Source organism: Erinaceus europaeus, chromosome 6 (assembly GCF_950295315.1).
Source record: "Erinaceus europaeus chromosome 6, mEriEur2.1, whole genome shotgun sequence".
NCBI classification, from domain to species: Eukaryota; Metazoa; Chordata; class Mammalia; order Eulipotyphla; family Erinaceidae; genus Erinaceus; species Erinaceus europaeus.
Window position 1 is genome coordinate 16,651,653 of NC_080167.1, and position 12,009 is coordinate 16,663,661.

General features: G+C 40.2%; 1 protein-coding gene across 12 annotated transcripts in view; it reads right to left on the minus strand.

Annotated features, from left to right (window-relative positions):
* MPHOSPH9 (M-phase phosphoprotein 9) overlaps positions 1-12,009 on the minus strand; it is a 93,953-nt gene that overhangs the window by 17,470 nt on the left and 64,474 nt on the right. For all 12 annotated transcript variants that reach the window (XR_009550406.1, XM_060193237.1, XM_060193241.1 and 9 more), the window contains one exon: positions 1,889-2,061. Coding sequence is in view for 11 of the 12 variants with exons in the window: in XM_060193237.1 (XP_060049220.1) it covers positions 1,889-2,061 (173 nt within the window). In the remaining variant the exon portion in view is untranslated. The remainder of the gene's footprint in view (positions 1-1,888; positions 2,062-12,009) is intronic.

Consider the following 12,009-nt stretch of genomic DNA (forward strand, 5'->3'; position numbering starts at 1 on the left):
AGAACCACCCCCATCTTTGGATGGAGGTCTGAGAAGATAACCTCTTGGTAAGTCTCTCTCAACCGAGGTGAGCCTAAGGGGGGAAACTCAGACTTGGTTCTTTCCTTCTTGACTCTCAGGCCCACAGATACCCCAGTACTTCCCTCTATTAACTGCAGGCCACATGGCTGCAGATTCACTCATTCAAAGTCACCTTCTGATCACAGAAGAACACATCTTATCACACACTTCATCACCCACCTCAGACCCCAAACGAGAAATTCCAAACTATATGACCTTTTGATATTCATCTTCTTTCTGTCTCACCCTACGGGTTTAACCCCCATGCTTCTCTCAAATACCTTTGGATAATTAAGTTGCTTGTGTCATGGAAAATAACTGTTTTGTATCTCATCAATTCCTGTCATACCAGCCCCCTACGTTGGGGGCATGCTGACTGTTAAGAAACCTGTAATTTCTGTCATATTTCAACAATAATTACCTCCATTGCTTTTCTATTTAACTTATGTCAATTTTGCTAATAAACGGACTCTAGGATTCTGGGACTCAAGGACTCAGATTCTAGATTCACGCTAAGAGTCCCCTGGTGTCTTTTACTTCGTGTCACCCCTGTCGTGAGCGAGAAAGAACCAGCCCGTTACCTTTCCCCTGGAGGCCACCCTGCCGGAGAAGGAGAGAGACACCCCGAAAGTCTTGTACTTTTTTGCTACCAGGGTTATTGCTGAGGTTCAGTGCTAGCATGACTCCACTATTCCTACTGGATTGGTTTTTTTTGTTTATTTGTTATTGTTTGTTTATTTTTGGACAGAGAGGGAGGGAGGGAGAAAAGGGGGGACGTGCAGCACTATGTTCATGAAGCTTCCCCCTCCATGGAGGGACAGGGGCTTGAACCTGGGTCTTCACACATGGCAATGTGCATGCGCTAGCCTGTGTGCCACCAACTGGCTCTTGTGATAAATTATTAACCAGGGAATCCCATAGGGCTAATGCAGCAGGAAAATGCTGTTTTAATTAATTTATTAATTAATGTATGAGAGTGATAGAAGGTGAGCGAGCGAACCAAAGCTTACTCTGCCTACATGTGCTGCCAGGGATGGAACTTGAGACTTCATGTAGGAAGTCTAATGCTTTATCCACTACAACATTTCCTGGAGCACCAGTAAAATGTTTGCTTTTCTTCCACCAGGATCTTAGCTCAGGCTTTGGCCTGTACAATGCCACCAATCCCAAAGGAATGTTTGTCTGAAACAGAGGATGAGACACAGAGAGGGAGAGGGAGAAATACAGAAGAAAGACAGCACAGCACCACTCCACCGCTCGTGAAGCTTGTCTTGTGCAGACGCACTCGTGTGGTGGCCGAGGGCTCCAACCGACGTTCCTTTGTATGGTGGCATGTGTATTCTACTAAGTGAGCTATCTCCCAGCTCCCAAAAATTTCAATTTGAGTAAAGTAATCTAGCTGCTGGAGAGGTAGTTTGCTAGTAACAACATCTGATCTGCATGTGTGGGTCTCTAGTTCAGTCCCTATAAACGCATAAGCCTGAGTGATGCTCTGGTTCTCCTTCTCATGAATAAACTTTTTCTTCCTTTTTTTTCCCCTTTATCTCTCTCTCCCCCTTTCTTCCTCCCTCCCTCCCTCTCTTACCAGAGCGCTACTCAGCTCTAGCTTATGGTGATGAGGGGGCTTGAACCTGGGCTTTGGAGCCGCACACATGAATATCTTCTGTATAACCATTATGTTATCTCCCCCGCCCTCTCATTAATGAATCTTTTTAAAAAGAAACAAAAAAGAGGAAAAAAAAAAAAGAAAAGAAGGTAATATAACTGGAAGAGAAAGAGGGAAACACCTGTGTGAAGTCTATATATGCATCACACATGGAACACTTACTATTTGAAGCGTCTTCTTTCTCTGTCTGTGTACCCCAGTTTTTAAATAATTTTTCTTCACCAAATTCTTTTAAAGCTTTCATTATTGGTGTTTCTGAAGTCTCTCTCTGTTTTTTTGTTAATAGGCTTGCTGGTGAACTTCCAGAAGAATCCTTTTCTGGAGGAGAATGGTACCTTAAATATTAAGTGTAAGATACATATTGTGAGGGGTGATTATCTGACTTCCCTCGAATTCATACACATAGAACCCTTAGCCCTCTAAGCGATGTTGTTTGGAGATGAATGGGTTTAGAGCTGATCATGAGAGTGGAGCCCCCATGGTAGAATGGGTGTTCTCAGAGAGGATGGAATTCAAGTTCACTCTTTGCACCTGCACCAAGGATAGGCTAGGTGAATATATAACCAGGAAGAGGGATCTGACCAAGAATCCACAATGGAACCCTGATCTTGGACTTCCAACCTCCAAAACTGGATGTAAATGGCTGTTGTTTAAGCCCCCCACCCACCCACCCCGGACTTTAGTAAACTGCTCAAACCAAGACTCACAAATTACTGGGATTGTCAAGGGAATGACATGAGCGCTCATAATTACAGTCCATGACAACTATGTAGTGCTTTCTAGTACAAACAAATGAAAAGGAAATCAGTATCTAAAGATGGTTCATCCTGGGGCTGGGTGGCGGTGCACTTCGTTGAGAGCACATGTTACAATGTGCAAGGACTCAGGTGCAAGCCCCCAGTCTTCACCTACAGGAGGAAAGCTTCACGAGTGAAGTAGTGCTGCAGGTGTATCTATCTCTCTGCCTCTCTACCACTTCCTTCTTTTAAATTTCTGGCTGCCGCTATCCAATAAATAAAGATAATAAAAATAGTTCACCCCAGTCTTTCTCCCACCCCTGCACATACGGAAATCTGTGTTATGTGACACCATAGAGTAAGTGGACAAGGCTGCCCAGAGGCTCAGGCTATCAGGAAGGTGAGAGACTCCACACCCTGTCTGAATAGCAAGCCTGTGTGTGCACACTAATGTTAGAGGATAGGGGTGTGTAGGAGGTTGCTCTGCACAGCTGATGACAGCAAAATAGCTTAAAAGCATTAGCCTTAAAAAAAAAAAAAAAAAAAAAAGCATTAGCCTTTTATATAATAAGGGGCCCAGAAGGTAGGTCAGGAGGTAAAGCAATGACTTCCATGCATGAAGCCCTGGAATCAATCCTCCACACCACAGCACCAAAAACAAGAATGGGTAGAACTCCATGAATGATGGAGTGGTACTTTGGTGTTGCTCCTTCTCTCTCGAAATATGAAAATAGGAGGCGGGGCTACGAGCAGAAGCAAATCTGTTTCTCTCCTCTCCTCTCCCCTCCCCTCCCCTCCCCTCCCCTCCCCTCCCCTCCCCTCCCCTCCCCTCCTCTCCTCTCCTCTCTTCTCTTCACCTCTCCGGGATCAACTAGGAATACCTAAGGAGACCACCCGGGACCGAAACAAAATAGGACTAGAATGACTTCAGGAACCCAACAAATTACTGGTGACTGCAAACACGCGTGGCTGGTGGACAGAGAGGAGCCTAGGGAGAGATTAAGTGGCTGCTAACAGTCCAGCAGATTATCAGTTGAGACACCACTTCCAGTCTGTTCCACCAACAAGGGGACAGCTGAAGGGAGGAGAGGACTCCCCTGAGACTCACCAAGTGCAACTCTGAGTCTCCATTGCTACTGCCCTCAGAATCTGGAGCAGTGGCAGGGAGGGATACCAGGGGACAGAGATCAAACCAGGAAACTCAGGAGAAGACCTATACCTTGGTGGCATAGCGGTGGGGCTGTGAAAGTCTCTTTGCATAACCACTGGATTATCTCTGCCATACCCTGCTTTATCTCTTGGTCAGGAGTCAGTGGTTAAGCTAAGAAGCCTACTTATAGTTTAAAAGCCCTCAGGCTCCCAGAGCCTACCGGGAAGAAAAAGAACAAAAGAGGCTTTTAAGCCACTGAGCTCCAAATCAGGGATTAAAATACTATTGAAACAACTGTTACCTTCCACCACTATGAACCCTTTATTTACCTTACTTAGACAAAAGTCAACCTAGGGAATAGTGATCAGTAATTTGAAAAGTACTGAGAGAGGGAACTCATAACATAATATATAAAATGGTTAAACCAACAAGAAGAAATATTGGAGAAATAAACCAGGACAAGAGTCCAGCTAAAAGCCCCCCAAAGGGTGAAGCACAAAATAATGAGGTCAACATCCAAACATTAGTTAAGGAAATAATCACAGGAGTAAGAGTTTGAAAGAATTGTAATCAGAAATACAGGAACAACAAATGAGACTCTGGAAGAAAACACTAATTATCTCAACGTTATTAGAGAGCTGAAAGCTGAAATAACTGAGCTATGAACACAACTAGCTGAACAAGCTAAAACAGTATCAGAACAGGGAAACAAAATAGATGAACTCCAGAAAACAGTAGAGGGCAGAGAGAATAGAATCAATGAGGCTGAAGACAGAATTAGCAAGATCAAGGACGAATTAGAGACAACTAAAAAAGAAGTAAGAGATTTCAAAGAGAGATTAAGAGAGACTGAAAACAACAGAGTCCTATGAGATGACTTCAAAAGAAACAATATACGCATTATTGGCTTACCAGAGGAAGAAGAGAGGGAGAGGAAGAAAGCATTCTTTAGGCCATAATAGCTGAAAACTTCTCTAGTCTATACAACATCAAAGACACAAAGACTCAAGAAGCCCAGAGGGTCCCAAATAGAATTAACCCAGACTTAAAGACACCAAGAAACATCATATTTAGAATGGAAGGAGTAAGGATAAAGAAAGGATCCTGAAGGCTGCAAGAGAAAAACAATGAGTCACCTACAGAGGAAAACCCATAAGATTAGCAGAAGACTTCACACAAACACTGCAGGCCAGAAGAGCATGGCAAGATATCTATCAAGTGCTCAATGAGAAAGGCTTTCAACCAAGACTACTGTATCCTGCTAGACTGTCATTCAGACTAGATGGAGGCATCAAAACCTTCTCAGACAAGCAACAGTTGAAGGAATCAACTATCACCAAGCCTGCCCTGAAAAAAGTTCTGAAAGGTCTCTTATAAACAGACCACCATAAATAGGCCATATATCAGAACAATATAAAACTCTACAAGAATGGCGTTAAATATCTTTAATCTTTGATATCAATAAATGTCAACAGCCTGAATTCACCTATTAAAAGACACAGAGTAGGAAGATGGATCAGAAAATACAATCCAACAATATGCTGTCTACAGGAAACCCACCTAACTCAACAAGACAAACACAGACTTAAAGTGAAAGGATGGAAAACTATCATACAAGCCAATGGCCCACAAAAAAGGGCAGGAACAGCTATTCTCATATCTGACACGATAGACTTTAAAATAGATAAGATTAAAAAAGATAGGAATGGACACTACTTCATGCTCAGAGGATCAGTCAATCAAGAGGACTTTATAATCATTAACATCTATGCACCCAATGAGAAGCCATCTAAATACATCAAACATCTACTGAAAGGGCTACAGCAATATATTAACAGCAACACAGTTATAGTAGGGGACTTCAACACTCCATTCTCTCAACTTGACAGATCATCCAGGCAGAAAATCAATAAAGACATAAGGGAGCTAAATGAAGAGATAGATAAACTAGAACTACTGGACATTTTCAGAGTCATTCATACCAAGAAACTGGAATACACATTTTACTCAAGTCCACATGGGTCATTCTCAAGGACAGACCATATGTTAGGCTACAAAGACAGCATCAGCAAATTCAAGAGCACTGAAATCATCCCATGCATCTTCTCAGACCACAGTAGAATTAAACTAACACTTAACAATCAACAAGAGATTAGTAATAGTACAAAAATGTGTAAGCTCAACAGTACACTTCTTAACAACTTCTGGATCAAAGAGGAAATAAAGGAAGAAATCAAAATGTTTCGAGAGTTCAATGAAAATGAAGACACAAGCTACCAAAGTATCTGGGACACAGCTAAGGCAGTACTGAGAGGGAAGTTCATAGCCATACAAGCACACATTAGGAAACGGCCTGATTGCACATCTTAAAGACCTAGAAGAAGAAGAACAAAGGAACCCTAAAGCAACCAAAAGGACAGAAATCGCTAAAGTTAGGGCAGAAATCAATAACATTGAAAATAAGAAAACCATACAAAAGATCCAACGAAAGTAAATGTTGGTTCTTCGAAAGAGTGAACAAAATCAACAAACCTTTAGCCAGACTCACAAAACAAAAAAGGGAAAAGGCCCAAATAAATCGGATACTAAATGAAAGAGGAGATATCACAACAGACACCGCAGAAATTCAACATATCATGCGAGGCTTCTATGAACAACTATATGCCACCAAGCTAGCGAACCTGGAAGAAATGGACGATTTCCTAGATACCTACCAACTTCCAAAACTAAGTAAAGAGGAAGTAGATAACATGAACAGGCCCATCACAGCTAATGAAATTGAAACAGTTATCAAAAATCTTCCCAAAAATAAAAGTCCTGGACCAGATGGTTTTACAAATGAATTCTACAAAACCTTCAAAGAAGAACTAATACCTCTACTTTTAAAAGTCTTCCAGAAGATTGAAGACACTGCAATACTCCCTGCCAGCTTCTATGGAGCCAACATCACCCTGATACCAAAAGCAGACAGGGACACAACCAAAAAAGAAAACTACGGACCAATATCTCTGATGAACATAGATGCAAAAATATTGAACAAAGTTCTAGCCAACCGGATACAGCAGTATATTAAAAAGATTGTTCATCGTGACCAAGTGGGGTTTATCCCAGCCATGCAAGGTTGGTTTAATATACGTAAATCAATCAATGTGATCCACCACATCAACAAAAGCAAGACCAAAAAACACATGGTCATATCAATAGATGCAGAGAAAGCCTGTGACAAAATACAACATCCCTTTATGATCAAAACATTACAAAAAATGGGAATAGATGGAAAATTCCTGAAGATAGTGGAGTCTATAGATAGCAAACCTACAGCCAACATCATACTCAATGGTGAAAAAATGGAAGAATTTCCACTCAGATCAGGTACTAGACAGGGATGCCCACTATCACCATTACTATTCAACATAGTGTTGGAAGTTCTTGCCATAGCAATCAGGCAGGAGCAAGGAATTAAAGGCATACAGATTGGAAAAGAGAAGAAGTCAAACTCTCCTTATTTGCAGATGACATGATAGTATACATGGAAAAACCTAAGGAATCCAGCAAGAAGCTTTTGGAAATCATCAGGCAATACAGTAAGGTGTCAGGCTATAAAATTAACATTCAAAAGTCAGTGGCATTCCTCTATGCAAACAGTAAGCTAGAAGAAATTGAAATCCAGAAATCAATTCCTTTTACTATAGCAACAAAAACAATAAAATATCTAGGAGTAAACCTAGCCAAAGAAGTGAAAGACTTGTATACTGAAAATTATGAGTCACTACTCAGAGAAATTGAAAAAGACACAAAGAAGTGGAAAGATATTCCATGTTCATGGGGTGGAAGAATTAACATCATCAAAATGAATATATTACCCAGAGCCATCTACAAATATAATGCTATCCCCATCAAGATCCCAAGCACATTTTTTAGGAGAATAGAACAAATGCTACAAATGTTTATCTGGAACCAGAAAAGACCTAGAATTGCCAAAACAATCTTGAGAAAAAAGAACAGAACCGGAGGCATCACACTCCCAGATCTCAAACTGTATTATAAGGCCATTGTCATCAAAACTGCTTGGTACTGGAATATGAATAGACACACTGACCAGTGGAATACAATTGAGAGCCCAGAAATGAGGCCCCACACCTATGGACATCTAATCTTTGACAAAGGGGCCCAGACTATTACATGGGGAAAGCAGAGTCTCTTCAACAAATGGTGTTGGAAACAATGGGTTGAAACATGCAGAAGAATGAAAGTGAATCACTGTATTTCACCAAATACAAAAGTAAATTCCAAGTGGATCAAGGACTTGGATGTTAGACCACAAACTATCAAATACTTAGAGGAAAATATTGGCAGAACTCTTTTCCGCATAAATTTTAAAGACATTTTCAATGAAACGAATCCAATTACAAAGAAGACTAAGGCATGTATAAACCTATGGGACTACATCAAATTAAAAAGCTTCTGCACAGCAAAAGAAACCACTACCCAAATCAAGAGACCCCTCACAGAATGGGAGAAGATCTTTACATGCCATACATCAGATAAGAGTTTAATAACCAACATATATAAAGAGCTTGCCAGACTCAACAACAAGACAACAAATAACCCCATCCAAAAATGGGGGGAGGACTTGGACAGAATATTCACCACAGAAGAGATCCAAAAGGACGAGAAACACAAGAAAAAATGCTCCAAGTCTCTGATTGTCAGAGAAATGCAAATCAAGACAACAATGAGATATCACTTCACTCCTGTGAGAATGTCATACATCAGAAAAGGTAACAGCAGCAAATGCTGGAGAGGGTGTGGGGTCAAAGGAACCCTCTCCTGCACTGCTGGTGGGAATGTCAATTGGTCCAACCTCTGTGGAGAACAGTCTGGAGAACTCTCAGAAGGCTAGAAATGGACCTACCCTATGACCCTGCAATTCCTCTCCTGGGGATATATCCTAAGGAACCCAACACACCCATCCAAAAAGATCTGTGTACACATATGTTCTTGGCACCACAATTTGTAATAGCCAAAACCTGGAAGCAACCCAGGTGTCCAACAACAGATGAGTGGCTGAGCAAGTTGTGGTATATATACACAATGGAATACTACTCAGCTGTAAAAAATGGTGACTTCACCGTTTTCAGCTGATCTTGGATGGACCTTGAAAAAATCCTGTTGAGTGAAATAAGTCAGAAACAGAAGGATGAATATGGGATGATCTCACTCTCAGGCAGAAGTTGAAAAACAAGATCAGAAAAGAAAACACAAGTAGAACCTGAAATGGAATTGGCGTATTGCACCAAAGTAAAAGACTCTGGGGTGGGTGGGAAGAATACAGTTCCATGAAAGATGATGAATGACATAGTGGGGGTTGTATTGTTAAATGGGAATCTGGAGAATGTTATGCATGTACAAACTATTGTATTTACTGTTGAATGTAAAACATTAATTCCCCAACAAAAATAAATAAATAAATAAATACAAATACTGATAACAAAAAAAAAACAAAACTAAGTAAAGAGGAAGTAGATAACATGAACAGGCCCATCACAGCTAATGAAATTGAAACAGTTATCAAAAATCTTCCCAAAAATAAAAGTCCTGGACCAGATGGCTTTACAAATGAATTCTACAAAACCTTCGAAGAAGAACTAATACCTCTACTTTTAAAAGTCTTCCAGAAGACTGAAGACATAGGAATACTCCCTTCTAGCTTCTATGAAGCCAACATAACTCTGATACCAAAAGCAGACAGGGACACAACCAAAAAAGAAAACTACAGAGCAATATCTCTGATGAACACATAGATGCTAAAATACTGAACAATATTCTAGCCAACCGGATACAGCAGTATATTAAAAAGATTGTTCATCGTGACCAAGTGGAGATTATCCCAGGCACGCTAGGTTGGTTTAATATACGTAAATCAATCAATGTGATCCACCACATTAACAAAAGCAAGACCAAAAAACACATGGTCATATCAGTAGATGCAGAAAAAGCCTGTGACAAAATACAACATCCATTTATGGTCAAAACACTACAAAAAATGGGAATAGATGGAAAATTCCTGAAGATAGTGGAGTCTATAGATAGCAAACCTACAGCCAACATCATACTCAATGGTGAAAAAATGGAAGAATTTCCACTCAGATCAGGTACTAGACAGGGATGCCCACTATCACCATTACTATTCAACATAGTGTTGGAAGTTCTTGCCATAGCAATCAGGCAGGAGCAAGGAATTAAAGGCATACAGATTGGAAGAGAAGAAGTCAAACTCTCCTTATTTGCAGATGATATGATAGTATACACAGAAAAACCTAAGGAATCCAGCAAGAAGCTTTTGGAAATCATCAGGCAATACAGTAAGGTGTCAGGCTATAAAATTAACATTCAAAAGTCAGTGGCATTCCTCTATGCAAACACTAAGTTAGAAGAAATTGAAATCCAGAAATCAATTCCTTTTACTATAGCAACAAAAACAATAAAATATCTAGAACTAAACCGAACCAAAGAAGTGAAAGACTTGTTTACTGAAAATTATGAGTTACTACTGAAGGAACAGAAAAAGACACAAAGAAGTGGAAAGATATTCCATGTTCATGGGTTGGAAGAATTAACATCATCAAAGTGAATATACTACCCAGAGCCATCTATAAATTTAATGCTATCCCCATCAAGATCCCAAGCACATTTTTTAGGAGAATAGAACAAATGCTACAAATGTTTATCTGGAGCCAGAAAAGACCTAGAATTGCCGAAACAATCTTGAGAAAAAAATAACAGAACCAGAGGCATCACACTCCCAGATCTGAAATTGTATTATAGGGCTATCGTCATCAAAACTGCTTGGTACTGGAACATGAATAGACACATTGACCAGTGAAATAGAATTGAGAGCCCAGAAGTAAGCCCCCACACCTATGGACATCTAATCTTTGACAAAGGTGCCCAGACTATTAAATCGGGAAAGCAGAGTCTCTTCAACAAATGGTGTTACAAAAAATGGGTTGAGGTCAGGGGTAGATAGCATAATGTTTATGCAAAGAGACTCTCATGCCTGAGGCTCCAAAGTCTCAGGTTCAATCCCCTGCACCACCAAAAGCCAGAGCAGAGCAGTGCTCTGATTAAAAAAAAAAAAGGGTTGAAACATGAAGAAGAATGAAACTGAACTACTATATTTCACCAAATACAAAATTAAATTCCAAGTGGATCAAGGACTTGGATGTTAGACCACAAACTATCAGATACTTAGAGGAAAATATTAGCAGGACTCTTTTCTGCATAAATTTTAAAGACTCTTCAATTAAACAAATAAAATTACAAAGAAGACTAAGACAAGCATAAACCTATGGGACTACATCAAATTAAAAAGCTTCTGCACAGCTAAAGAAACTACTACCCAAACCAAGAGACCCCTCACAGAATGGGAGTAGATCTTTACATGCCATACATCAGATAAGAGTTTAATAACCAACATATATAAAGAGCTTGCCAGACTCAACAACAAGACAACAAATAACCCCATCCAAAAATGGGGGGAGGACTTGGACAGAATATTCACCACAGAAGAGATCTAAAAGGCTGAGAAACACATGAAAAAATGCTCCAAGTCTCTGATTGTCAGAGAAATGCAAATCAAGACAACAATGAGATATCACTTCACTCCTGTGAGAATGTCATACATCAGAAGAAGTAACACCAGCAAATGCTGGAGAGGTTGTGGGGTCAAAGTAACCCTCCTACACTGCTGGTGGGAATGTCAATTGATCCAACCTCTGTGGAGAGCAGTCTGGAGAACTCTCAGAAGGCTAGAAATGGACCTACCCTATGATCCTACAATTCCTCTCCTGGGGATATATCCTAAGGACTCCAACACACCCATCCAAAAAGATCTGCGTACACATATGTTCTTAGCTGCACAGTTTGTAATAGCCAAAACCTGGAAGCAACCCAGGTGTCCAACAACAGATGAGTGGCTGAGCAAGTTGTGGTATATATACACAATGGAATATTACTCAGCTGTAAAAAATGGTGACTTCACTGTTTTCAGCCGATCTTGGATGAACCTTGAAAAATTCATGTTGAGTGAAATAAGTCAGAAACAGAAGGATGAGTATGGGATGATCTCACTCTCAGGCAGAAGTTGAAAAACAAGATCAGAAAAGAAAACACAAGTAGAACCTGAAATGGAATTGGCGTATTGCACCAAAGTAAAAGACTCTGGGGTGGGTGGGTGAGAAGAATACATGTCCAAGAAGAATGACAGAGGACCTAGTGCGGGTTGTATTGTTATATGGGAAACTGGGGAATGTTATGCATGTACCAACTATTGTATTTACTGTTGAATGTAAAACATTAATTCCCCAATAAATTTAAAAAAATATATGAAAATA